The sequence below is a fragment of the Mirounga leonina genome, unplaced genomic scaffold, assembly GCF_011800145.1.
Source record: "Mirounga leonina isolate KUSES-001 unplaced genomic scaffold, KU_Mleo_1.0 Mir_92, whole genome shotgun sequence".
Lineage (NCBI taxonomy): Eukaryota > Metazoa > Chordata > Mammalia > Carnivora > Phocidae > Mirounga > Mirounga leonina.
This window is the reverse complement of record NW_023270852.1, coordinates 13,726,003-13,751,255: the sequence shown is the minus strand read 5'-3', so window position 1 is coordinate 13,751,255 and position 25,253 is coordinate 13,726,003. Positions and strand designations below refer to the sequence as shown.

At 60.1% G+C, this 25,253-nt stretch overlaps 1 protein-coding gene across 5 annotated transcripts; it reads right to left on the bottom strand.

The window, feature by feature from the left end:
- Positions 1-2,780: 2,780 nt before the first annotated feature.
- Positions 2,781-21,058, bottom strand: RELT (RELT TNF receptor). Of its 5 annotated transcripts, XM_034995205.1 has the most exons (13): positions 15,990-16,149; positions 14,064-14,143; positions 13,182-13,326; positions 9,279-9,333; positions 8,301-8,375; positions 8,010-8,176; positions 7,727-7,806; positions 6,774-7,031; positions 5,444-5,524; positions 5,126-5,207; positions 4,710-4,967; positions 4,105-4,303; positions 2,781-3,952 (listed from the first exon to the last, which is right to left on the bottom strand). In XM_034995205.1, the coding sequence occupies exons 3-13, from the start codon at positions 13,193-13,195 to the stop codon at positions 3,905-3,907; spliced, it is 1,317 nt and encodes a 438-aa protein (XP_034851096.1). In that variant the 5' UTR covers positions 13,196-13,326; positions 14,064-14,143; positions 15,990-16,149; the 3' UTR covers positions 2,781-3,904. The 5 variants fall into 5 exon arrangements, with proteins under 5 accessions (XP_034851096.1, XP_034851101.1, XP_034851097.1 ...); XM_034995210.1 differs by lacking the exon at positions 13,182-13,326; XM_034995206.1 differs by lacking the exon at positions 15,990-16,149 and having other exon boundaries at positions 14,064-14,327.
- Positions 21,059-25,253: the final 4,195 nt, after the last annotated feature.

Genomic DNA, 25,253 nt, shown 5'->3' with positions numbered 1-25,253 from the left:
GAGCAGGCAGAGAGGCGGAGATCTGGGCCCCTGTCCTCACTCATCTGGTCCCTGGAGCGACAGGTGGAGTAAGGAGAGGTCAAACTCAGAACTCCCCTCAGCCCAGTGCCCCAGCTTGTCCTCCAGCTCCCAGGACTGCCAAGATTCAGAGGGAGCAAGCCTAGAAGAGGACAGGCCAGGAAAACTTCCAGATGAGGGTAGAGGCCCTGAAGGCCAAGGGCATTGGATATACCCCTACCTGATCCCTCAGCAACTCATCCCATCCTTTTGGGAGCTGCCCCCAAGGGACAGGTCAAGAAATTTAGGCCAGAGTCCCTAGTTTTACCTTCCAGCAAACAGACCAAGACGGGTGAGGGGGTGGTACTGGAGGGGAGCTGTGATTACCCCAGGGCCCAGCACCATGGTGGGGGTATCTCTTACCTGGCCTGGGAAGCCCAGACCCAGCCTTAGTCTCCACACCAAGATGGCATTTGGAGTCCACAGTCCAGCCTTCCCCTGGGAAAGGAGGCCGGAGAATGGGAGGGACCACTTCCCACCCCATCCACTCAGGGTACTGGCTCTTGCTGTCTCATCATCTTGGTGTGTCATCCAAGTTCTGGGGGAAGTGGGGTTGGTTGGCTGAGGGGACAGACAAGTTTGAGAAACCAAACCCCAAGATGCAGCTAACAGTTGACAAACAGGGACACCAAGTGGACCCTGGCAGCGCAAGGGAACATTTCCTTAAAAGTGCTAATGATGCCCACTAGTCCCCTACAACAGACCCCTGTTCTAGACTTTGGCAACCTTTGGTGCTCCAGAAAACTCCTCCTGATGTGCAGCCTGCTTCCTTTCCTCCTCTTGCCTAGAGCAGGTAAAGCTTTGCCTCCTAGGCCCTAAGAGGTGCCCTCCCTTTCCTGCACATCTCAGAAGCCTCGGAGAGAGAAGACTGTGTCCTGGAGAGCCAAGAGGCAGGGAGAGAGCAAATCTCAAGGCACAGCTGCCCAGCTTCTCTGGGCTGGAGTTTTCTGAGCTGCTGCTGGGCCAGGCCCCTGCCCATGGCTTCCACACAGGAGGAAGGCCCCTGCCCACAGACAAGATGGTCCTCTCGCCCTGGCGTCCTGCCATGGCCCCAGCCTTGGGGAGCCCTGCCTGGGTTGGGCAGGAGTCAGGGAATGGGGGCAGCTGTGGCCTCAGGGGACAGCAGCACCTCGGGCCACTTCTGGCTACAGCGGGAGCAGCAAGGACAAGAGAGTGACATGGGCCTCCTGTAGGCCCAGCCTGACAGCCGCCCTCCCACAGCTGCAGCAGGCCTAGAACTCCCACAGGCTTCCACACCTTCCCAGGCTTGCGCAAGCATCAGTAGCTGGTTCTGCAGCCTCTCTTTGGGACTCTCCCATTAGCATTTAAATGTCTCCTTCCATCTTTAAAAAATATACCGAGAACCCAGAATTAACTAAAAATTTTCTCTCCCGGAGCCTAAGTCTCCACCAGCTATTACCTGGCACAGTCTGGCTTCTGCAGGGAGCTCAATCCACTCAGACCTGGTCCTGCTGTCACCATGTCCATTAACCAGGGGCTGCAGCAGTCCTGACCCCGTGGCGACCCCTGGCCTTGTGATCCACCCTGCCCTTCACTCTCCTTCCCTCGCTTGCAGGACACCTCTCCCCTGGTCTCCTTCCCACCTCTTGGCAGTGCCCCTGAAACCGCCGAAGGGTCTGCCCTGAGCCCTCTCCTGGGCCAGTCCTGGTCCAAATCCTACTTAAGTGCTTCTAGATATTCTCGTAGCCCAGATCGGTCTCTTGAGCACTCTAGGCCTTCACATCCAGATGCAGTGGGGGCTGTATCACAGCTGTCCCTAATCCCTTGACCCACGTCCCTTTACCAAGCCCTAGCAGTTCCGTCTTAGGAGTCTCTTGGATTCCCCCACCCGTCACGCCCACACAGCCCAGCCTCCACCATCTCTTGCCTGGACAGCTGTAACAGATTCCTTGCAGAACTCCTGCTCCCTCCTCCACACCGTGGCCAAGAGCAAGCTGACCAGCCCTGCTTTTCCCCTTCCTAAATGCCTTTAAGAGGTTCCCTGGCATCCCTGGCCTAAGGGCTTCCAAGAGCGCGTGGGGCTGCCTTCTGGTGCCCACCCCCACTCTAGTCTCCACACCTGTCCCCTTCCACTTCCAGCTTCTCCAGTTCCTCGTGGTGCCCCCAGGCCTCTGCACATGCTCTGCCCTCTCTGGGGACCATGCTCCCCTTCCCACATTCTCCAGCCCCCGATGTATCTTACTTACCCATCCATCTTCCAGGCTCCACGTCCTCTAGAGCTGTGCTGTCCAAGACAGGAGCCACTAGCCACATGTGGCTACGGAGCCTTGAATATGCTAGTGCATGTTAAGATGTGCTTTAAGTATAAAATACCAGATTTCAAAGCAAAAAAATTAATGGCTCATTCATAATGTTTATACTGACTTTATATTGAAATGGAAATATTTTAGAAACACTGCCTTAATACGTTATTGATACTCTCATTTTTTTTAATACTGTGTAAAATGTGGCTATTAGGAAATTTTAAATTACATACATGGTATGTACTGTATTTCCATTGGACAGCACTGCTTCTAGGGGCTTCAGTGAGAACCCAGTGAGGTGAGGGGCCTCCCCACTTCACCTGCTGCCCCATGTCCACCCGCTACAGAGCCAGCCCTGCAAGGGGAGGGATGGCCTGTCCCCCGCACGGTACCTGACACAGAGGTATTTGGTGAACGGACGGACAACCTGGGAAGAGGCACAGGGAAAGAAGCTCCTGATGACACCATTTTCCCACCTTTTATTATCCAATAAATGGATGGGAATGTAGACAAGGACAGGACAACAACAAATTTTCAATAAATAAGAGAAATGGGGATGGCAGTGGGGCCCATGCCTGCATGGCCCCACATAAATAACCAGGTCACTGGGCTCGAGTGGACATAGGAGCTGGGCTGGGCAGTCGCCCGCACTGACCAGCTGGGGGACAGACACCAACACCACAGGGACACACAAACCACCGAGGCCAGAGGTGCCTCTCCAGCCCCGCACACACCCCTCTCCCTGAATGCTCCTGAGATTTTGGGGTGGCTATGCAGGCTGGCACCCTGTATCACAGCCCTACCCAGGTCAAGGCTGTGGTTCCAATTTCAATAAAAATAGCAGGGAGGGGGGCAGATACATGCATTAAGCCCCTTCTGTAGGCAGAGCCAGGGATGGGCAGCCCCATGGGGGCCTGAAGGCACAGGCCCTGGAAGCCGCAAAAATGGGGCCATAGATAAAGCTACTAATGGGAGGGGTGGCAAGGAGTCAAGCTCTCCCCGCACACAACCCAGGCCAGAGCCTGCAAGGGACCGGAGAAGTCCTGGGCCCCGAGACACCTTTCTCTCCCCACTTCACGGTCAGAAGGATGGTAACCAGGTGATGGCCAGGGACTTGCCCACGGTTAGAACCAGGGAACTCAGTCTCCAGCCCACGGCTTTTTGTTGCCCCTTCCCTTCATGGGGCCGCTGGAAGAGGAGGGAGAGGTCCACGCTAGGGCCCTGTACAGAGGCGGGGGCAGTAGATTACCAAGGTGTGGGGCCAGGGGTGCCAGGCAGAGGGCCCCTCCCCACCGCCAAGGCCTAGCCACCTGGTGGTACAGAGGATCCTGTAGGGTCCTAGGATCAGGGCAGGGCACAGGGGCAGGGGAGGGGCTCTCAACCTGCTCCTGCACGCAGCACCCGCCAGCACCTGTCTCTGCACGGGGGCGGACACTCCCACCTCCAGGCCTTGGCCTTTGCTCTTCTGTCTGCTGGACCATTGCTTCTTGATCCTTATAGGCCCAGCTGCAGCTCTACCTCCTCCAGGAAGCCTTCAGAACCTCCCAGGACAGGGCCGCAGTGTCCTCAGCTGAGGCAGACCATCAGATAACCAGGTTGCTCTCACTTAGCCGGACCACGTAGCGGTTCTCCTGGGTGACAGAAGTGAGGGGTCAAAGCTGAGTCGGGGGGCTTCTGGGCCCCAGGAAAGCGGCCCCTGCCCAGGGCTCCCTGTACCTCCACCCCATCCGCAAGTCCGGGTTGGTCCAACTGCCAACAGATACTTGCCCCCTCTGGGCCTCACCTCAGACTTGTTCTCTGCTGGGGGCTTCAGCCACTTAGTATGACTTCCACCACTTGCCAGCAGTGCCCGCTGCTCAGTGGGGAGGCCAGGTTGTGGCGAATCAGGGAGGTCACCCCCCGAGGGCCCAGCCTCCATGATAGTCTTCACCTCAGAGGCTGCTGAACTTGACCGCTGCTCTGGAATTCGGGCCACTCGGAACCTGTGAGGAGTAGTGGTGCAATGATCCCCCCATTAAAGAGGGAACCCTGGGTATAGAAAGGACATTACCTGCTAGGGTCCTATACCAAGTTCATGGATCAGAGCCTGAGCCCATCCTATATCCTCCTACCCACAGATGAGCCCCCAGCCACCCTGGCCCTAGGTTGTAGGCAAACAGTCCTTTGGCCTGAGGGCCCCAAGGTGTGACGGAGGCCAGGACCCTGCACTGGGGCCCAAGGGCTCGTGTGAGACACAGCAGAGCTTGGAAGACCTGACCTCTCCCAGACCACCCCACCCCCCTTCTGCCCATCACTGAACGGGATGTTCGGGGCTCAAATAGGGCCCCGTCTCCCCCACCCTGGGTATAGCGTCTCTCCCTGACCCTCCTGCATCTGTGCCCATCTCACCTGCCCACAGACAAGATGGTGATCTCGCCCTGGCGTCCTGCCTTGGCCCCCGCCTTGGGAGCCCTGGTCGGGTTGGGCAGGACTTGGGGAGTGGGGGCAGCGGCAGCTGCGGCCTCAGGGGACAGCAGCACCTCGGGCCACTTCTTCTGGCTACAGCGGGAGCAGCAGGGGCCGGAGAGCGAGGCCAGGCCCTGCACGGTGTGGAGGTGGTGGCGATGCGGGCAGATGTGTGGCGTGCTGGGGGGGCCCGGCGGCAGCCTGCACAGGGCACAGGTGGGCGCGGTCACCAGGGCAGGCCCGTGCCAGGGGGTCCCAGGCGGTAGCGAAGGGCACTCGGTACCGTGAACACACCCGAGTGGTGACTCCCCCAGGAAGCAGGCTGATTCTGTACGGGCTTGGGGCACCTGCGCACTCACCTGGGCACAGGCCTGTGGCTGGTCTGCACCAGCTGTTTGCTGTGATACTCCTTGAGCAGCTCCTCCAGGGCCGCCGCATTCTCTGTGGGCAGCGGCCGTCAGAACCCGGCTCCGGGCCGGGGGGCGGGGGGGTGCTCCCCATGCCCTTCACCCCCGCCCCAGCCGGGGCCTAGCGCCTCTCCCTCCACCTCTCATCAGGCAAGAACAAGGAGAAAAGGGGCAGAGCAGGGTGGGACTCTGACCCCCATGGCTGCCTCAGGCTCTGGGAGGAGACCATCCTCTCCCGGGCTTGGCCATAGGGCCAGACCTTCCTCTCACCTTTCTTCTCTGTGATCAGGCGGACCAGGACCCCAATGGTGTCCTCGTTGGCATCTTCAGCCCTGTAGGCGGGGTTGATCCCTGTGGGAAAAAAGCCAGAACTGTGATCCTGGGGAGGAGGGGGGAGGGGGAGGTCATTGGGGGAGCCTCCAGGCTTGACAGCTACACCAAGATGTGGCAGCAGAGGGCACCCCAGGCCTCCCTACGAGTCGTGCTGCAAGCCTGGGTGTTTCCGCACTGGGGGCCCCCCAGGCCTCAGCTCATTATCACTGCTCCCTGCAGAGTGAGGGTGGCGGGGGCAGGCTTTTCTGGGGCCTGTTGTCTCCCCTCCACAGCTTCAAGGAGCTGTGGACTATCTTTCCGCCCAGACCCCCCAACAACTCAGGCAAATTCTGCCATTCCAGGCTTATCACATTTCCCTGCACACCACCCTGTCCACATAACTGAGGGCCATTAGGGCCCAAACCTCAAGAGCATGAGAATGAGCCACGTGACCAATCGGAGGCCCACAGCAAACAGCTCCTAAACCTTGCACCCAGGCAGCAGCCAGCAGTTAAAGGAAGACCTAGGCTAGGAAAACAAGTGTAGCCCCAGGTAAAATGGCCTGAGCTGCCGTCTTCCTGCCCCCTCTAGACTGCGGTGTCAGGAGGTGGGAAGGGCTCTGGCCAGCTCCAGGCAGCCTGGGGCACAGGCATGGGAAGCACCATTTCAATCCTGACTTGGCCACAAGGCTCATTGGGTTGTGTATGCACACTGGGGACCCCGGCCCTACCGGCCTTCAAGGGACCGGGGCGGGCAGGAAAGGGGCCCAGGGCCCTGGGGCGGGGTGGCGAGGAACACCTCTCTCCCTCTGGTTCCAGGACTCCTAACTCAAACCACAGCCTGGAGCTGAAACCCGACCCCTCATGGGGCCTGCCAAGCACAACTGCCCTGCCAGTGGCTCGGGTCAGAGGTCAGCTTGAGTTCCCAGAACACGCTCCAACCCTTGAACCACAGACACACAACTGCAGCCCCCGAGGAGTCCAGGCCCCTACAGCTGGGCAGGGCCTCACCCAGGGTGCGAGTCCTGCTGAAGCCGCTTGACCTGTGCTCTGCCCCTGCTACCACCTCAGGCCACTTCACCTCTCATTCCACTGTGTCACTGTAGGGTCTCCTCTGCATGCTGCACGTCCAGGAAGCCCTCCTGGTTAGCCCTCTGCAGGCCCCTCCCTGTCAGACCCTCTACGCCAACAGGTTCCCTTGCGCAGCACCCCCGGCTCAGTTGGGCTGGGCTCGTCTGTGCCCTCTGGCCCCCCCCCCCCCCCCCCCCCAACGCCAGGCCAGGCCTCACCGCTGCCTCCACCTCCGGGGCCGGGCCCAACCTCCTTGTGGGCCGTGCAGTGGTAGCCCTTCCGCTTGAGCAGGTTACACACCAGGATGCCCAGCAGCCCCATGAGGCAGAAGACAGGCACGATGGCAATAACCGCGTACTGGGCCGCCGTCTCCTCGGGGCCGCCCGCCCGTGTGCCGTTCCCAGGCTGCCGCGTGTCCCCAGCGCGGGTGGCCCCTGCTGCTACCTCCACGCCACGTCGGGCCCGCCGTCCCCGCTCTGAGCACCACAGAGGATGGCGGCATGGAGGAAAGATGGAGGCAGAGAGGCCCAGGGCCTGCGTTAAAGGGGGGAGGGGGCACTAAGGTGTCGGAGCCGCCTCCCGCCCACTCTCCATCATGCTGGGGAAGCAGCGGCCAGCTCCCCGCCAGCACGTGTTTTTGGCCATCTTATCAGTCAGCCAGAGCAAGGCCGCCTCAGGCCTCAGGCCAGCCAGACCCTGAGCCCCGTGGCCCATCCCCCTCACCCTGGGGTGAACAGACAGCACGCGAGCACATGCCTGGGCACACGGGCCCGGCTCCCGCCTCCCCATGACTGGGTCCGTGAGGGAGCTGCCTCAGAAAGTGACCGACAACAGGTGAGAGGCGTGTGTGCTCACACGCATCTGCACGTGTCTGAGGGGATGAGGACAGGAGACAGGAAGGATGTGCGCCCCTCAGCGCCCCCGACCCCCGAGCTGTGGCCGCCACCTGCTAGATGGTCTCTGCCACTCAGAAACAACGTGAGCAAACACACCGCCAGTGGGACAACCGATCACATCCTGCCGGACGCCCTCTGGCTGCACACCCTTCCCTGGGCTCAGGGTTGAGGGCCCCACTGTCCCGGATGGACACTGCGGGGGCCCCTGGGCTCAAGCTCACTGGATCCCCTCCTATACACACCCTCATCAGTCCTAGCCCCCATTGCTCACTCACCAGAGCAGCTGCGAGTACCCAGAGGTGTCCAGGAGCATGGCTGACAGGGGACATGGGGGACCCCCGAAGTGGCAACCCACCTGCAGGGAGAGGAGATATCACTGAGACCCAAAAACTCTCCTTAAGAGAGGCTCCTGCCAGGCACACTCACTGGTCCTGACCCATCCCATTTCACAGACGGGAAGACTGAGGCCTGCTCGGGGGGGTGGGTGAGGCTGGGACCCCAGGACCCAAAGTCCTGGGCAGCTAGCCAGGAGTCCTCAAACCCCACCCCATGGCTCACCCAGGCTGGCAGTCTCCACACAGTGTGTCTTGAGTCGCTGTGCCTGCCTGGGCCTCCAGCCTCCCTCGAGGGCTGCAGCGGGAGTGGGCCTGGCACGGGCCCAGGCCCCACGAAGCAGAGAAAGTGCCCGGGGGACAGGACCTGCATAATGTGCCCTGCCCCAGGTCCTGTGGGAGGGAAAGGGTGAGAACAAAGCCAGGCCTCAGGTCCCTGGGAAGCCAGGTCTGGAGCATGGGCCCCTGGTCCTCAGCAGTCTTCCCAGGACAGGGCGGATGGGCGGGGCAAGCTCACCAGGTTGGGCTCCTTCCCAGGTGGGCACTGCCACGGGGTCGTTGACAGTGGAGAGGCCAGAGGCCAAGGCAGCAGCTGGAAGAACAGCGGGCAGGACACACTGAGAGAGCAGAAAGTGCGGGGGTGTGGCACCTCTGGGGCCATCTGCCCACCACCCACTTCCTAATACCCCGGGAGTGGGGACCACTGACCACTCGGAGCCAGCCTCCAGGTTTCAGGGACACTCTCTAACCTCCCTCCCTCATGCTGCAAATAAAACCTGCCTGTCCCATACCTGCAGCATCGCCGCGGCCTAGATAGAAAACCCTATCCGCTTCTGGAAAGTGCTGGAAAACCCCAGACAGGGCCAGATCAGGATCTCAGGCCCTCAGGTCCCTGAGTCACACCCATTCCAGCTAACCAGAATGATAAAGAGGAAAGGCTTCCGAGTTCCTCTCTCAAGTACTGTCCCCCTTCCTGCTGCTGTGTCCCCCCCCCCCCCCGCCCCAGCCCCAGCCCCTGTTCATCATCCCGGGGGCCAAGTCTGCAGCTGGTGCTTCCTATTCTGGGCCCCCAAGAGAGTCTTTGGGACCACATCCTCCGTGACCTCTCCACAAAAAGCCAGCCAGTTCACACTCCTGCACCCACACAGGGCGGGATACATCCCAAGGAAGGGATCTCAATTTGCAGCCCCGGGCACATTCCACTGAGAGGTCCACTACCTGCCCTGAATCCCTCCTGCTGTGGGGAGATTCTCCCCGCAACCTGTCTTCCAATTTGGCCCCAGCTTGGGGTAATAGGCACGGAGTAAAGCCAGCTGCCCTGGAGGGCAGAGGGAATATCACACAGGAGGCTCTGGGGCCCTCCTCAGGCCCCAGATCTGGCTCCCAGCACCTGCCAAGCTGTGTAACCAACCTTGGCATGGCTCCTGGCATGGGGTCCCTGAGCACGGAGGGCTGGGGTACAGGGCTCTGTACCAGGATCCCAACCCCAACTCACCACAAAAAGGCAGGACAGGGGCCAATGTGGCGGGCTCAGCTTCATCCTCAGGCCCCTGGGAAGGAAGGAAGAGAGGCTCAGCAGGAGGTGGGAGTAGGCAGGCAGCTGTGGTCTGCCCTCCCGGCACTGCTTCCAGGACAAGACTAGACGGCAATTGGCAAGGTGTTGTGTGGTAGGCTAAGCTGGGGTAGTTTGGCCTAGACTCATCACACTCCCTCTTTCCCCGCAACCCTGCGTAGAGGTGGGGGTATGCTGGCTGGGGCTAGCCTCCCCGGGCAGCAGAGGGGGGAACAGAGAGCTCTGCCAGGTTTGGGGGGCTTCCCGGAAGAGGAAGGGCTTCCTTCCCCTTCCATAAATAGCCAGGTGCACTGGGCCAGGGGCAGGGGGGCCTGGGAGGAAGGAAGCCTGCAGCAGCAGTCCTGGGGGTTTGGGCTGAGAGGGCCTGCCATCCTCATGCCCAGCCCCTCACCTCATCTCTAGCTTCCAGGCTCCCACCCCTTGGACCTCCTTGTGGGCCCTGGCCTTTCCTGTTTTTCTGCCTTCACTTTTGCGGTTTCTGCTCCAAGGAAGGCCCTTTCCCCCAGCCATCAAAGACCAACACGAAGGCCTCTCTTTCCAGAAGCGTCTCTAGATTTCCCTTTCCCCAAAGCTCCTGCATGTCTCCCTACCCCACCCCATCACAGTCCTGGTCCCCCTACGTGTCCCATTCCCGACCCGGGGGTCTTCTCCGCCGAAGGATGTGGAAGGATGTGTCCGACACTGGGGTGGGTCTGACTGCGACTCTGGGGCAGGAGCAGACCTTCTGCTGTCCCAGCGGCCAGCATTCAGCCTTCTGTCCTCTCTTGGTCACCTACTACCGCCCTTAGCACAAGTAGTAGAAGACAGACATGTCCCTGTCCTCAGGGAGCTCACATCCCTGTTGACCAATGGCCAACAGATGAACGGGGAACGTCCCCCTGCCAGATGGTGGGGAGTGCCAACAAACAGTAAGGCAGGGTGAGGGCGCAGATGGCCACTGGCCTGAGGTTGAGCACCCAGGCTCCGGGTATGGCGTCCTCTGGAGAGAAGCCTCTAGCCAGTACACAGGTTGAAAGAGTAGGATCGGGGATTTGGTTTAGACAACAAAAGGGGCCGCGACAGAACGAGGGAGTCCCCGTCACGTATTTCCAGGAGGCCTGCCTTCAGGCTCAGGAAGGGGAAGGAAGCTGGATTTGTCAGGCCTCCGCCACAGGCCACCCAGCTTCTGACCCCTAAGGGGCAGCCAAGCCCCTGGCCCAGGGCCCCCAGCAGAGTGAGGGGACCCCACCTGGAGCCCCGTGCTGCGAGCCCGGTGGGAGAAGCGCTGTGTGCAGTCCACCCCGGGCCCCACGCGAGCCCCTCGGGCCTACAGTGGCCTGGCCTTCCCATCAGGAGGGAAGCAGCCTGAGGAAACTGATCCCCTCCCCGCCCTCGGGCGGCAGCCAGGGGTTTGAATTACACCACAGAGGGGGGGAGGGGCTGCAGGCACAACAGCCGGGGACTCTCCAGGTCACTGGCAGTGCCTCTGGGCCCAAGCCAGCTCAGGGGAAAACGGGACAGAAGGTCGGGCCACAGCCTGGCAGTCAGCTCCCACCCAGCGGCATACCCGGCCCCATCCCCTGGCCCGGCCCCTCCTCTGACTTGGTCACAAGTCTTCCTTTGCAGTTTCTGGCCCAAAGTGGCCCTTCCCCTACCCAGGCCCAACTCCCGCTCAAGCCCTTCTCCTCATGAAGATCCTTCTTCATAGGATCTAACCCACAGACTTGACCACGAGCCCCAAGGCTGCAGACTGGCCCCACAGGGGCTGGGGCAGGGGTGAAAGGAGGCACAAGAGCTCCAGAGGAGAGGGCCCCAGTGCCACCTCTGGCCCTGCCTGGCCCCCACTGGGGTGACCTGAGCCCACACGGAGGGGCTGTGCAGCTGCTTACCTCCAGGCAAATGGGGAGCTGTGATCTCAAGACTTCCAGGAGGAAAATGGGAGTCCAAAGGCCCAGACTCCAAGCCAGCAAGGGCCCACTCAGGCCCATTCACAGACACCCGCCGCCTAGCGCCCTGACGCCTTCTAATTACGTGCCTTCTAATTATCCCAAACTGGTACTTACTCCAGTCTGGCCGCCAGAGTCTCTGCTGACAGCCGACCCCCTCCCCAGCCCCCACCTGCAGCCAGACGGAGCCCCCCGATGGACCTGTCCAGGCAGGCAGCCCATGCCGGCCACCCAGAACCCCCTCCATGCACATACCTGCTGTTCTGACCGCCCTCTGCGCCCCCTTCCCCCCAAGGCCTCCAGCATCTAAGCCTAGAATCTTGGAATCTTGACTGAGAAGCAACTTCGGATCAAAGCCCCTTGGCTGGTGGGTGTCCGTGAAGTCTCCACCCCTACTCCTCTGCCTAGTCCTAAGGCCAGGCGAGTCACTGACCTTCCAAAGCCTCCAGAGGGCCCCCAGGAAGAAGACTGTCACAGGCGGGCAGACCAAGGCCCACAGCAGGGAGCCTCCTAGCCTGGGCCTGGCCCCATTGCCACCAACTCCCTGTGGGACCTGAGCCCCTGCTTCACCTTGCTGGGTCTCAGTATCCTCATCTGCAAGATGGGGACAGTTCTCTCCCAGGGCAAGACTGCGCTGAGGTTTACAGGAAGTAATGAGCCTAACGCCGGTCCTGTGATCTCCTCCCCGATCGCTCCCCGCTTTCCCTCTGCACCTCAGGCCCAGGTTTGTAATTAAGTATCTGTTTGCTTACTTGTTTCATGCTGCTCCCCACTCCTCACCCCCCCCACCCCGACAGCAGCAAGGGCAGGGTGTCTGTTTCATTTACCGCAAAACCCTCCCCCAGCAGTGTCTGGAGCAGGAAGCCTCTGCAGGACAGGCTGGGGTGGGGGTGGGGGCTTCCTCACAGGCGGTCCACCCCCACCTCCAAAAATGCCCGAATAATCAGACCCAGAAATTCCCTGGAAGAAAACCAGCTAGTGAAGCCCCGACCAGGGCGGCGGAGCCCCAGGGAGGTGCAGCCCTGGAGGCCTCAGAGAAAGAGGAAGCTGGGACAGCACCCAGCCCTGGGGGCAGCTTCCCCTTTCCCAGAGCTGCAGCTCGGTGGGGTCACGAGGCCCCAGCCTGGGGCTCTCCTCTCCAGGCTCCCTCTCCAAGCTCACCCTGGCCTCCCTCGGAAGTTCCACAGTATCCCAAAGATCTCCCACCTCCCAGACGTCACCCACCACCCCTCGCCCTTGGCCCTTGGCCTCCAGTTCAGCCCCAAGTACAGCCTAGGTATCTTAACATTGGGATCTGGCCCCTGCCCCCCCCCCCCGCCCCGCCCCGCCAGCCATTCTGGGCTTCTTTCACTCCCTACACTTGCTTCTCTCACTGAGGCACTGGTACCTGCTGTTTCCTCCACCCAGAAAACCTTCCCATCACCTGGCCAACATCTACTCTTCCTTTGGAGCTCAGCTCAAAGCCACTTCCTCCTGGAAGCCCCCCTTATGCATTCATCATCCTGCATGTAACCATCCTGTTTACCCAGCCTCTCCCCCAACAAACTCCATGCCCAGTGCTCAGCACAGGGCCTGGCTCTGGTGAGTGGATAGCTATATAGTGAACTGGGGATAGCTAGGGGGACGGATGAGGAACAGGGATCAGGCGAGTATATAGCTTCTGCCAAGGCTAGGAGGGCCCAGAGGCTGGAGTTAGGCAGGGGGGTTTGAAACTGGATCTGAACACCTGAGCTAACTTGAGGGAGAATCAGCCTGCCTTGCTCTGCTCTTCACTGGCTCTGTGGCTGTGGACACCCCCTCTCCCACCAAGACAGAGGGCTGGTGTGAGGCCAAGAGACTTCACCTTAAACACTCAGCACAGGGCCTGGCACAATCACCCCTCAATAAGCATTCACCATACCTCAGGTTCCCCATGTGTAAATTATGGAGCGGGGAAGGGCACACACTTGGCAGGTGTGACGTATGAAAGCTTCTTCTCCATTTACGTACAATGCTTGGCCCAGAGCCTGGTACACAGGAGGTGCTGGATTAGCCATCGTGAGGATCTGGGAGGAAGGAGGGTGTACGAAGGGAGAGAGGTCTGGAAAGGTAGGGGGTCAGAGCCCAGGTCACACCAAGACTTGGATGCAAGCTGAGAAGCCTGCACTGCCCTCGGGGCCTATGGGAGAAGGGTTAGGAGGCGGGGGAGAGGTATGGAACAATTTGCCTCTCAGAGGGCTCCCTGGGCTGCCTGCCAAGGAGGCAGGACTGGGGAGACAGAGGTGGGAGGCAGGTCCCCACGTGGAGCAGGGGGTGGGAGGTAGGTACTTCTGTTTCCCAGCCAGGGGCCCTAGGGCCTGTGGACCTCCCTGTAGCCTCCAGAGGCTAGAGTTGCCTGGAAACACATCTGGACACAGGCCTTCCTTGGCAGTGGCCAAGACAGAAAGACAAAGGCCGCCCATCAATAGAGAAATCCAGGTTAGCAAGCAACCCAGTGGTTCCCTGGCAACTGGGGCTGAAGTAGGGCAGTGTCCACAGTAGGCGGCGGTGAGGGCAGCTAGGCCTGCCTCTTCGCCATCCTTCCTCCACCCTCGCAGGGAAGGCAACTGACTCTCATTCCCTTGGGGTCTGTCTGGGTTGCTCTACACCTTACAGAAGAGATGAGCATCCCTGTTTCACACCCAGGTAAACTGAGGCCACAGGCGATCATTTGTATGGGTCACAGAGCCAGGGAGTGGTGATGCAGGGACAGAGCCCAGGTCTGGCTGATTCTCCTTCCCCCCTCACTCCTGAGCCCCCTTACCTTGGAGCCTAGCCTAGGCCCCGGCATGTAGCGGACGTTCTCCGAGGGTCTGTCAGCTCGATGGCAGAGGCTATAGGGAGCTAGTGGTCCACAGAAGCGGTTCATGGAGAGGCCATTACAAAGCAGCCGGGCGGGCCCCCGGGGAGGAGGTGCTGCCCACCCCCCGTTCCCGGGGGTCTCTGAGGCCTCTGGGGTTTCCCTGCATCCATCCTCATCTGCATACTGCCCTAGTCTGCACCAGCTCCTGCAGGAAAAGGCACTGGCACCTGGGAGAAGCAGGAAGCCCAGGGAAGGCTGGGAAGAGGACGTCTCAGGGTAGCGGCCCGCTCCTCAGGCTGCTGCCAGGTGGGGTCTAGAGCTGTGCGGAGGCTAGCTCAGGGCCACTCAGTGAGAAGGGCAGCCCCATTCCCACCCCGGCCTTGGGCAGCCATGGTTTCCCAGGCCACAACCCTTGGGTAAGGACCCCCATGCCTGTGGACCCCAAATCCTACACCAGGGCACACCAGACAGCGGCTGTTCCCTGCCCCCCGCCGGAGGGGGGTGCTCAGCATGGTTCTGGCCCTCACTTCAGGCCGCCACACGGCCTGCACTTTCAGGGGCTTGGGGAGGTGAGGTGGGGGTGCGGCTGAGGGAGCTAATTGGCCCTTGAGACAAAGAAAAGGCTGAGGTGGCCAGACTAGGCCGACCCAGCTCCTCCCAGGCTGGTGTGGTACAGATGCAAAGCCTGCCCCTTCCCTAGCTGGGGCCGGGGCTGGGGCTGGCGCTGGGGCAGGGGGCTGCTAAACCACAGTCATCTCTGGGGCAGAGCTAGGGCTCCCCAAACCCCCTCACTACTGCATGCCTCATTCCCATTCCAGGCCTCAAAGATAGGCTCCCAGGTTTCACAAATGAGGAAACTGAGGCTCAGAGAAGCTAAGGAGTACCCTCTAACAACTTGGTCTCAAAGGAGACAAGGTTTACCACCCAGGAGTGGGGGCAGGCAGCCCTTGTCCTCGCCACGCCAGGCTCCGGCAGGCCCCACTGCGGCCCAACACCTGACTGCTCAGCGCCCCGGGCTTCCTGCAGGGAGCCTGGGCCAGCCCTGGGCTGTCTCCCTGGCCCCAGGACAGGATGGCAAGGGGCCTGGGAGGGCTGGAGGACACCCCACTGCCCACCCACTCATGCTACTGTTACCTCTTCCCCGGCTGCCCAGCTCGTACTGACCGCTAACATGCAGGCCTGACCCCATCACCCCAAGCAGGGCGAGGCTTCACAAGAGACTGAGGGGAGACCACAGGCCCAGCCGGCCCTGTCCTCCGGCTCCTCTAGACTTCGGGTGCTGGGGAAAGAGACCCCTCTCCCCAGCAATCCCAGGTCAGGCGGCCCTAACCAACGGCCACTGAGGAAAGGGGTCAGCACTGGCGGGAAGTTGGGCTCTGGAGCAGTCGATCCTAGGTTCAGGCTCTGGTTCGTCGCTTAGCAGCTCTGGAACCTTGGGCAAGTTACTTCCCCTCCCTGAGCTTCAGGGCCCTCTGCAAACAAGGGCTCTGGCCCCTTCCTCCAGGGGCTGCGGGGATAAGCGGAGCCTGTAAACAGTGCTGAGCAGGGCCTGGCCTGACGAACCTCCCCCGAGCATCAGTTCCCACCACAGCCCACGAGGGCCAGAGGAAGAGCCAAGCTCAGAATTAAGCAGCACCCAGGCAAGGTCATCCAGTGGCATGCGGAGCAAGCAAGGGTGCTTTAGGGAACCCAACATCAGTCCCAGCAGCACGAGGAGAGGAGTCCTGGCCTCCCAGGATGGCTCCGGGGGCCCATTTCCCAGCTGCTGTACAGCCTGCGCCCACGTGCTCCCCGACCAGCTGAAGCCGCAGTCAGGACCCAGCCCCACATCCCTAAACCTCAGTTTCCTCCTCTGTAATTTGGGAGAGTTGTGCTTGTTCAGCTGACCTCTTGGCTGGAGGATCCAGAGTTCATAGGAGAACAGTGGCTCTTCTTACAATCAGGCTTCAGCCCAGGTGCCACCTCCTGCAGGAAGCCTTCCCGGCCTCCCTGTCTGGGCGGACCCTCCCCTCTCCTGGCCCCTTCAGCCACGGGTGATCTCCCTGGAGGAAGGCAGGCAGGCAGGCAGGCAGGCAGGCAAGCGTATGCAGGAAGCTGGGCACAGAGCAGGGCCAGGCCCCTCCCTCCACTCATTGCTCCTTCTCACAGTGACCACAATATACAGACCCAAGCTTAGGTCCTTCCTTCTGGAAGCCCTCCTTCCTTCTCTCTCCACCCACACAGTCAGACCCTGCTTCTAACTGGCTGCAGAGGCCCCTCCATCCCTCTCTCTGTGCCAAGTAGTCAGGGCACACGCTCACGGCCACATGGGCAGTTTATTTATAGAGCTCTCATCTTCCCAGGGTGGCCCAGGAAAGAGCTCTGGCCTTCCAGGCAGACAGACCGGGGTTAGGATCCCAGTGACACTAGGGTCTTGCAAGTCCCTTCCCCTCTCTGGGCCCTCCTTTCCCTGCCTGCACCTGGAGGAGACTGCCAACCCTCAGGACATGACACTAAAGATGTGCGAGCCTCAGGGGTCCTAATCCCAGGGCTGGGCACACAGTAGGGATGCAGCACTTGCTCCTTCCTGTCCTCCTTGCCACCCCAGCCAGTGGCACTGGGACAAGGCCCAGGCACCCAGGGCCTCAGCAAACAATGGATGCTGAGCTCAGCCAGAGACCTCATCCCACTCACCCCCAATCCTGAGTGGGGGTGGGGCCAGATGGGCCTTGCTGGCTGATCTCAGGCAAAAGATCCATACAAAGACTCCATACAGGAGTCTGGCCTGATCCAGCCAGGCCAGGTGCTGAACAGCCCCACCACTTCCCCCTCCCAAGGCAGGGAGCCAGCACGGTCCTTCTGTGGAAACTGATGTCAGGATTGTCAGACAAACCCTGCCTCCGCGTAGAGACAGGGCAAGGCAAGATCTTGAGCGCCAGACTCCAGCATCATGGCTGTGGGACTCAAACTAGGTCTGCTCCCCTCTGCCCTGAGTCTCTGCTTCCCCACTGAACAGCTTGGGAAGGAAGGGGATCCTCTGTCAGTGCTGTTGAGACCTGAGCCCAGGGCCTGGCACACAGCAGGCAATCTGCTGGCCCAGAACGGGGGTCTTGTCTGAGGAGGGCCCATGGCAAGCACCAGACAGATGTGCCCCTACAAAAAGGATGGCCATGAGTCTTCGCCTCCAAGCCCCCAGCACACACGCAGGAGCATCGGAGACTCTGTGTGCAAACCTCCCTGTGCATCCCACCCAGCACACAGTAGGCCCTCGGTGGCTGCCCTTCCTCAGGAAGAGGCCTGGCCAGCACAGATATGGCAGCAAGAGAGGGCAGGCTTCTGGCCGGGGCCGCCCTACCCAGCTGGGTATGCAGTGCCCATGAGTGCCCCACACCTGAGCCTATTCCCAAAGGTGAGGGGGGACACCTGGCAGGTGGACCACAACAAAGAGGAGGAACTAACATTGGGCTGGGAGGGCTTCCTGGGTGAGGGGGAGCTGTACCCTGAATGGCCAGGAGGGTTCTAGAAAGAGGAAACAGCAAAAGCAGAGGCAGAGTCGAACCGAAGCATCTGGTAGGGAGAGATGAGGGTGAAGATGTAAAGTTCAAAAGGTCTTGGAAGGAAATGTCGAGGCCAGGATGAGGAGTCTTGACTATACTGTGTAGGCAAAAAAGTAAGTGGCCCTAGGGAGGGTGCTCTGACAGGGCGAGGAAGAACTGGAAATGGAGGCAGGAGGCTAGCACAGCTGTCTGGGCCAGAGCGGGACGTAAGAGGGAGCTGTGATTTTGTGAAGGTGTGTCTCGGGCCACATCCCGGCTGCCGGGGGATGTGTGGCAGCACCGAAGGTGGGTAGGGGCCCTGTCTGGAGGGTGAGAGCCAGAACAAGAGGGTTCTGGGGCCCTTGGGTAAGTCTCGGCCCTTCTCAAACCTCAGTCTCGCTCACTCGCTCCGGAAAAGGAAGCTGACCCTACAGGCAGGGGCAGAGCGCTGACTGCCCCTCAAAGTCTCCCCTCCTTGGCCAGACACGGGTACCTCCCTCCGGCAACTATCAGATGAGTCCCAACGGGGACCATGTGTAGAAACCCAGCCTGGGCCCAGTGTCATCCCGGGAGGCCCAAGTTCCCAGAAAGGTCTAGCTTGGGCGGGGCACAGGATAGGGCTGGGAGGGCCTCCATCAGGGCTAGGACCTGAAGAGGAGGCTAACCCTTCCCCTCTCCCAACCCCTCCCTGGGCCCTGAGCTATTTCCCTGTTTGCTGGGGATGGAAATAACTCAGGCTCAGCCCCAGGAGACCAAGATAGCTATTCTGATCAGCCCCAAGAAGCACAGCTCCAGTCATTCCAGAGAGGACCGAGGGACACCCTGACCCCCCAGCTCTAGCTCTCAGCCAAGCGGCAGCAGTGGTGACAACTAGCAGGGGCCTCTGGGAAGAACAGAGAGACTGAAGGACTGAGAGGATGGGGCAGAAGCTCAAGGTCACTCCGGGCCTGCCCCCCACCACAGCATGTGGGGAGATTTGGGAAGGTGCCCCTAGAGCAACTCTGAAGAGGGGAATAAAGCCTCTCCAGTATGGTGAAGGTCAACTGGGATTCTCAACTATCCTTGCCCCCCACCCCCGAGCCTGGGCCGTGCTGCTGACTCCTGACCCTCTTTGTAGCTATGTGGATGCTCCCAAAACCAGCTGCAGGCTCTAGAAGACGGGAGACAGGCCTCTCTGGTGACCTCTGGCTAGGGGTGAGACCTGTGGGAAGGGAAGAGGAGGAGGAACAGGAAGACCACATAACCGACCCACCCACAATGTTTCAGACATGTGCAAATACACACCACACTCAGAACTCACAAAGGCACACACTGACAAGGCCTTGCTTGTCAGCCCAGGTTTGAGAGAAGCCTAGATAAGCCATGAACAGATATTAGAAAGGTGGGTGGCCCTCTCCAAGCATCTCACAGGGTTTTCGGGGCAGAAAACCTGAATTCCAATCCTGGCACTGTCCTGACTCTGCATGACCTTGGGCAAGTCACTTTGCTTCTCCGAGCCTTGGTTTCCTTCTCTGAAAAATAGTCACATCTCAGAACCACTGTGAGGATTCAGCAAGAGTACCCCATAAAGTGTTCAGCATAGCACCTGGCACCCTCTATCCTCGCCCCAACGCAGAATGCAACCAACATTTTCAGAGGAGAACAGAACTTCCAGATCCTTTAGTAGGTATCCCCTCACCCCACCTGGTCTAGAGAGCCCAGTTTCCATTCCACTCTGCATGAACCCAACAGACCCTCTTGTGGAGATGGGAGCCTCATAGGGTCTGGCCCAGACGGTGAAGCGGCCCTGCTCCAGCTCTCCAAATCAGACACCACTCGTGGGGAACAAGTCCGTACCCCCTCTCCCCGCACAAAGGGAACTGAAGGAGACCGAGGCCAGAGAAGTCAATGTCTGTGGATCAGAATTCTGGCTTGGTCTGAGGAGCTGTACTTCCATTCCTGTCCCCAGCAGCCCCTGGGCCACTGTGTCCCCAGCAGCCAGCCTGCCCCCACCCCCCACTGCAGTCTTTCTGCCTGGAGGGAGGGAGGGGAGAACAGAGGCAGTTGACCCAAAAACAATAGAGGATCCCAAAGTGATGATTCACAGTCCATTCACAGCCCAACACCTCAGTGTGCAGAAGGGGAGACTGAGGCCCAGTTGGGGCAGGGTCTGAGGAAGATGGGCCCAGTGAGAATACAGGTTACTGGGGACAAAGCTTTGCCAGGCGTCTGGGACCTCAGTGTGTGAGTGTGTGTGTTTGGGTGGTGGAGCCTGAGGCTACCTCAGGGCCCCCCAGCTGCTGCCAGAAATGTCAGTCACCTCACCAGATGCCACCCAGGCTTGGCCTCCTCTCCCTCTTCCAGGGCAAGTCACTCTGGGTCCTCCCCACTGACTAAACTGAGATGCTGAGAGGTGCCCTCTTGGGGACAGTTCTGGAGAGACCCCTCGCCTCCCCTCCTCCCCCTCCCTCCATCTACAGGCAGGTGTTTGAGGCCCCTCCCCTTTCCGCCTCTTACTCATTCCCCTGAGGCCCGTACACACGGACTGACAGACACGGACACGGACACACACACACACACACTGACAATACTTGACCCAACAAGCACACTCTGGCTCCAGGGATTTGGGGGCTGGTCCGCACAGTCACTTGGGGTTCCTCTCCCTCTATTTCACACTCACTCGCATTAGGGAGCCGCTCTGGCCCTGCCTTGGTCACGTCCCAGGCCACACACAGACTCAGTGACCGGGGACTCACAGTAAGCTGGGGTCACGGTCACCCGCAGGGACCTGGGGTCTCTCTCACACAATCACAGGCGCTCACTCGGCCCGTCAGAGACACACAGAGCCCCTCTGTGTCTCCCGCTTGGCCCCGGCGTCACCGTGGCTCAGTGTCCCGGCCACACGGTCTCCAGGGCTGGGCCGCCTCACGCGCCGTGTCACCCACAGTCACGGGCTGACACCGTTCAGAACCCCCCCTCCGGCCACCCCGCGCCGCCGCCGTCGCGTCCCGCACCCGTTCCTGGTCTCGGTCCAAGTTTCCCGGGCCGGGGGCGTCTCCGGGGCCCGCCGATTCCTCAAACTGCAAGTCCCGCCGCGGCTTCGCCACCGCGCACGGCCGGGCCTGGAGTCGCGGCCGGAGGACGCGCAGGTCCCGGGGCATGGGTCTCAGAGACGGGTGGGGACCGGTGCGCGGAAGACGCCGGGACAGGACGCGGGGGCGGGGGGGTGGGGGCGCTCAGGGCCGGGGCTGCGGCATCCGCCGCGCCGGCCAACTTCCTCAGAGACGCGGGGAGGCAGGGGCGCCACTCGGGTCCGCACCCCTCTAGCCCCGGCAGCGAGAAGCACACCCCAGGCTGAGGCCCCGCGCGCCCTCCTTACCTGGCCGCCCCGCAGCAGCTCCCAGCAGAGCCCCAGGGTAGAAGCGCAGCCCCGGGCCCGGCTCTGCGAGCGCACGAGCGACCGCGCAGGTTGCGCGCCTTTTGAATGAATCGCTGGCCTGGCCGGGAAGGTGCGCAGCCCCGCCCCCGCGCGTCACGGCCGTCGGCCCCGCCCCCGACGTCAGAGCCCGGGCTTGCGCCCCTGGGCTCCCACCCCTTGAGGCGGCAGAGGGCCTCCGCTTCTCCCGCCGGGCCGCGCTGCTCTGTGTCGCCATCTCTCGCGCCCCCGGGGAACTGCAGGGGGCTGCGCTGGAAGAGGCTTCTTGGATCAGCCTTTTCTGGGCTCCACACCAAGAAAGAAGGGGTTGCGGGGTGCTTGGGTGGCTCAGTCGTTAAGCGTCTGCCTTCAGCTCAGGTTACGATCCCAGGGTCCTGGGGTCGAGCCCCGCATGGGGCGCCCTGCTCCGCGGGAAGCCTGCTTCTCCCTCTCCCACTCCCCCTGCTTGTGTTCCCTCTCCCACTCCCCCTGCTTGTGTTCCCTCTCTCGCTCTCTGTCAAATAAATAAATTAAATCTTTAAAAAAAAGGGGGGGGGGTTGTGAGATGCAAGATAGACTGGAGACTTGGGTGCTACTCCGGGTCCATTGCCAGTGCATTGTCAGTCCAGGCAGGACCACCGCTGCCCCTTCCTGGGTCTTGTTTTCCTCCTAGAAACTGGCAGTCAGGGAGAACAACCTCCCTTTGCTGACGAGGCCCAGGAGGCCCTGGCCTAGTTGGTGAGGGAAGTCCAGGTGAAAGTGAATCTGTAGTGGAGGTCCATATGGTGTCTCCTGCACATTCCTCAGGGCCCTGCCCAAATCCTTCTCCAGAGGCCTTTCCTGTCTCCACACCCCCACCCCTGTCTGACAGGATAGTGAGTCCCTCCTTCCAGCAGGACAGATGACACACTGTCCCTTCCCTACCACTTCCCTACCACTGTCCCAGGCTGTCCCTTCCCTACCACCAGCTGTCCCACCTTGCCAATTCCCTTTGCCAGCCATCAGGGAGCCCAGCAAGGCAGTGACTAGGGACTCCAGGACACTATTCACATTGTATTCCCAGCTCTGTGAATTGTGCCCCCTGGAGTTGTGCAATATGGTGGGCCCCCCCGGGACTGGAGGCAGCAGTCAGCAGCCAGAGTTTCCCTCCTGCTCATTACTATTGAGAGGATCCCAGGTGGTCCCCCCAGGACAGCAGGGAGGGCCTCATGCTGGGGGCAGAGGCCTGGCTGGGATCGGGATAATCACAGGCCATGACAGAAGTAGAGGAAGGTAAATAAGTCTGTTGGGGATAGATTGCGGCGAGAGGTGGAGAATTCTAAACAAACTGAGTCATAGAACCTGAGCTGTGGGGTGAGGGGGTGGGGTAGGTCAGGTTCCCAGGGTCCAGGAGATTCCAGGAAGAGAAATGGACACCTGCAGAGGGAGGGGGGCCGGGGAAAAGTTTCTGTTTCCTTGGGCCATGCCCATGTTGTAAGGAAAGAGCGGGAAGAGCTCAGGTGACTGATGTCAGTATCATAGCCCCACCCACCTCATATCTCAATGGAGACCCCCCCACCCCACCCCAGGGCTAGGGCAAGGGTGGTCCCAGGGTCAAATATCCCAAATCCAAGCCCATGGGGGGTGAGGGGGGAACCCAGAGAGGATCCATGCTGGGGACCTGGTGAGGGGTGAGAGCAGCCCAAGAGGCCCTCTGTTTCTGCATATGTTTTCTTTGTAAGGGGACCTTCTATACCCCAGTTCCAAGTTCCACAGTTCAAATGGTGGCATGTCATGTGCCATTTAATAGGTCAAATGGGAAAATGCTTTTCGGCCAAGGAGCACTGACCGCTAATCAGACATCCTACAGATGGTCTGCACCTACTGTCAGCTCTCTGTGAGGTTTTGGTCAAATCCCTCCCCAGATTCAGTTTCCCCACCTGAAAACTGGGGTGCCAGACTTGTTACCTGAAGGTCGTTCTAGTTCTCTGTGGGATGACGTGATCTGCCCCACCCACCTGAGTGGTAAGGGTGGGCTGCAGCCCCCTGAGCCGGGAGAAAAGATCAGGGATGGTGGAGCTGATGGGGTCCCTCTTGTGGCTCTGGGAACTCTGGTTGGCACCTTTGGGCTCTCAGGCTGCAGGTCCGTAGAGTCAGGTCTCCTGGAGCCACAGACCACACACATTCCACCCTCGAACCCTCAGGTTATGAGGGAGCCTAATTGTTGTTTACTCTCAGCTCTGACTCCTGAAGCACAATGAGCTACAGATGGGACCCTGCCCAAGAATCTGTGAGCATCTAGTGAGGAGGCAGGGAAGGAGTTGTGGAGGCCACAGGAGATTTAAATTGGCTTTTTATGGAGCTTGGAGAGCCACAGGCTGGAGAACAAAGGGCTCTCACAATCACAGGCTTTTAAAACTCCTGGCATCTCAGATGAACCCGCGAAATCTTAGCATTACAATCCCTGCACTTAGGGACTTCAGAGACCATCTCATTTGAACTTGTCATAGCGAAGCTGAGGAAGTGAGCCCAGAGAAAGCCTGCACCTCCCTCTAGGTGGCACAGCACAAGCCCCACTAAGCCAGGATGAGCTGTGATGGGGCTCCAGAGTCAGGGCCGTGGGCTCCATGTCCCACTGAGGCCCTGCCTGCAGTGGGGACCCTGTCCCACAGGATCTGAGGCATGGGGTGCAGTTGTTGGCAAGGGATCTGAACAGATGGCAGTCCCCGGGGTTGTGGACCAGAAATCGTGGCGCCCTCTGCTGGCCACACTGGAATTTTAACAAGAAAGTACAAAGCGGGAGGAATGCTCTAGGGGCGCCTGGCTGGCTCAGTCAGTTGAGAATAGGACTCTATCTCCAGGTTGTAAGATTGAACCACACGTTGGGTACAGAGATTCCTTAAAAATAAAAAATCTTGGGGCGCCTGGGTGGCTCAGTCGTTAAGTGTCTGCCTTCGGCTCAGGTCATGATCCCAAGGTCCTGGGATCGAGACCCGCATCGGGCTCCCTGCTCTGCGGGAAGCCTGCTTCTCCCTCTTCTACTCCCCCTGCTTGTGTTCCCTCTCTCGCTGTGTCTCTTTCTGTTGAATAAATAAATAAAATCTTTAAAAAAAAAAAATCTTTAAAAATTTTTTTTAATGCTCTGTCCTTGGCTAACCCCTAACTGGCCAAGTCCTACCCCTCTAAAGGTGGGCTGCCCCCTGTGTGTGTGCCTTAGCTCCAGGGGGAGGGTGGGCTTTGGTCTAAGGAGGAACTGGGGCTAGGAGGCCAGGGTGGGGCTCAGCCGTGGGGCAGGACAGGAACTGAGCTGAGGCTGCTGGGCCTGAGAGCTAGGTTCAATCCAAATTTAGGTCCAGACCCTGAGCTGGGTCTGGAATCTCACTGGGCTTGGGTTTTGGGGCCACAGACATAGGGGTCGAGTCCCAGTTCTGCCACTGCCAGGCTGTGTGGCCTGTGTGGCTTAAGCAAGTGACTTTACCTCTCTTGAGTGCAAGCTCACCAGCCCAGGGTGTTGTGAGGATCTATTGAGATCCCATGTCGGGGGCACTAGCTTCTTCCAGAACACTGGGCTCGGAACCCCTATCTGCTCCCTCTCCTCCTGCATCCTCAGTACTTGCTCTGTGACCTCCCCACAGTCTGGCATCTGGGCTCTGCCTCCATTTGTCGGCAACTCCTGCTCGATGTCCCCCTCCTCAGTTTAGCCCTGCAATCTATCCCTGATCCAGCATGCAATGCCCGTTCACTTGCCTTTGCTGGGCAGGGCTCCTCATTGGCCATAATGGGCCCAAAATAGCACTTCCCCCTTGCTGCTTCCTGCAACCTGGCCTGTGGCTTAAAGTCTGTGAGGACAGAAGGGAGAATTGGTGTTTGGCAGGCGTGCAAAAGATGTGAAGGGCTCACAGAGGACATTTGGTTCCAGAGAGGGCAGACACTTGCCTAGGGTCACACCATGAAGGGAGGCTGGGGCTGAGGCTTGAGTTCAGATGTCTGGGTCCCCCATCTCCCCCCCAGGCTCTGCCCAGAAAGTCTAAGGCAGGGCCTCAGCCAGACTTCCCGTCCCTTCACTAAGACTTCTGGACCTGCAGACTACTGCCAACCCCAGTTCGAGTGTACAACAGGGCCCCTGGAGGCTAGCTACTCCAGTCGTGGACTTCGTGGGTTCTAAGGGCCATTCTCTGACTGTTCTGACCACAGGAAACCTTCCTGCCTGGGCTGTCCTCTACACCCACCTCACCCCTCCCCTCTAGCCTCAGTGTTGCCTTA

Excerpts from the sequence above, each read along its gene's own strand:
- RELT (XM_034995205.1), bottom strand. Across the intron at positions 8,376-9,278 it reads CCCTGTCCTGCCTTTTTGTG|CTGCTGCCTTGGCCTCTGGC; the intron begins GTGAGTTGGGGT and ends CTGTTCTTCCAG. Across the intron at positions 5,208-5,443 it reads CCTGATCACAGAGAAGAAAG|AGAATGCGGCGGCCCTGGAG; the intron begins GTGAGAGGAAGG and ends CGCTGCCCACAG.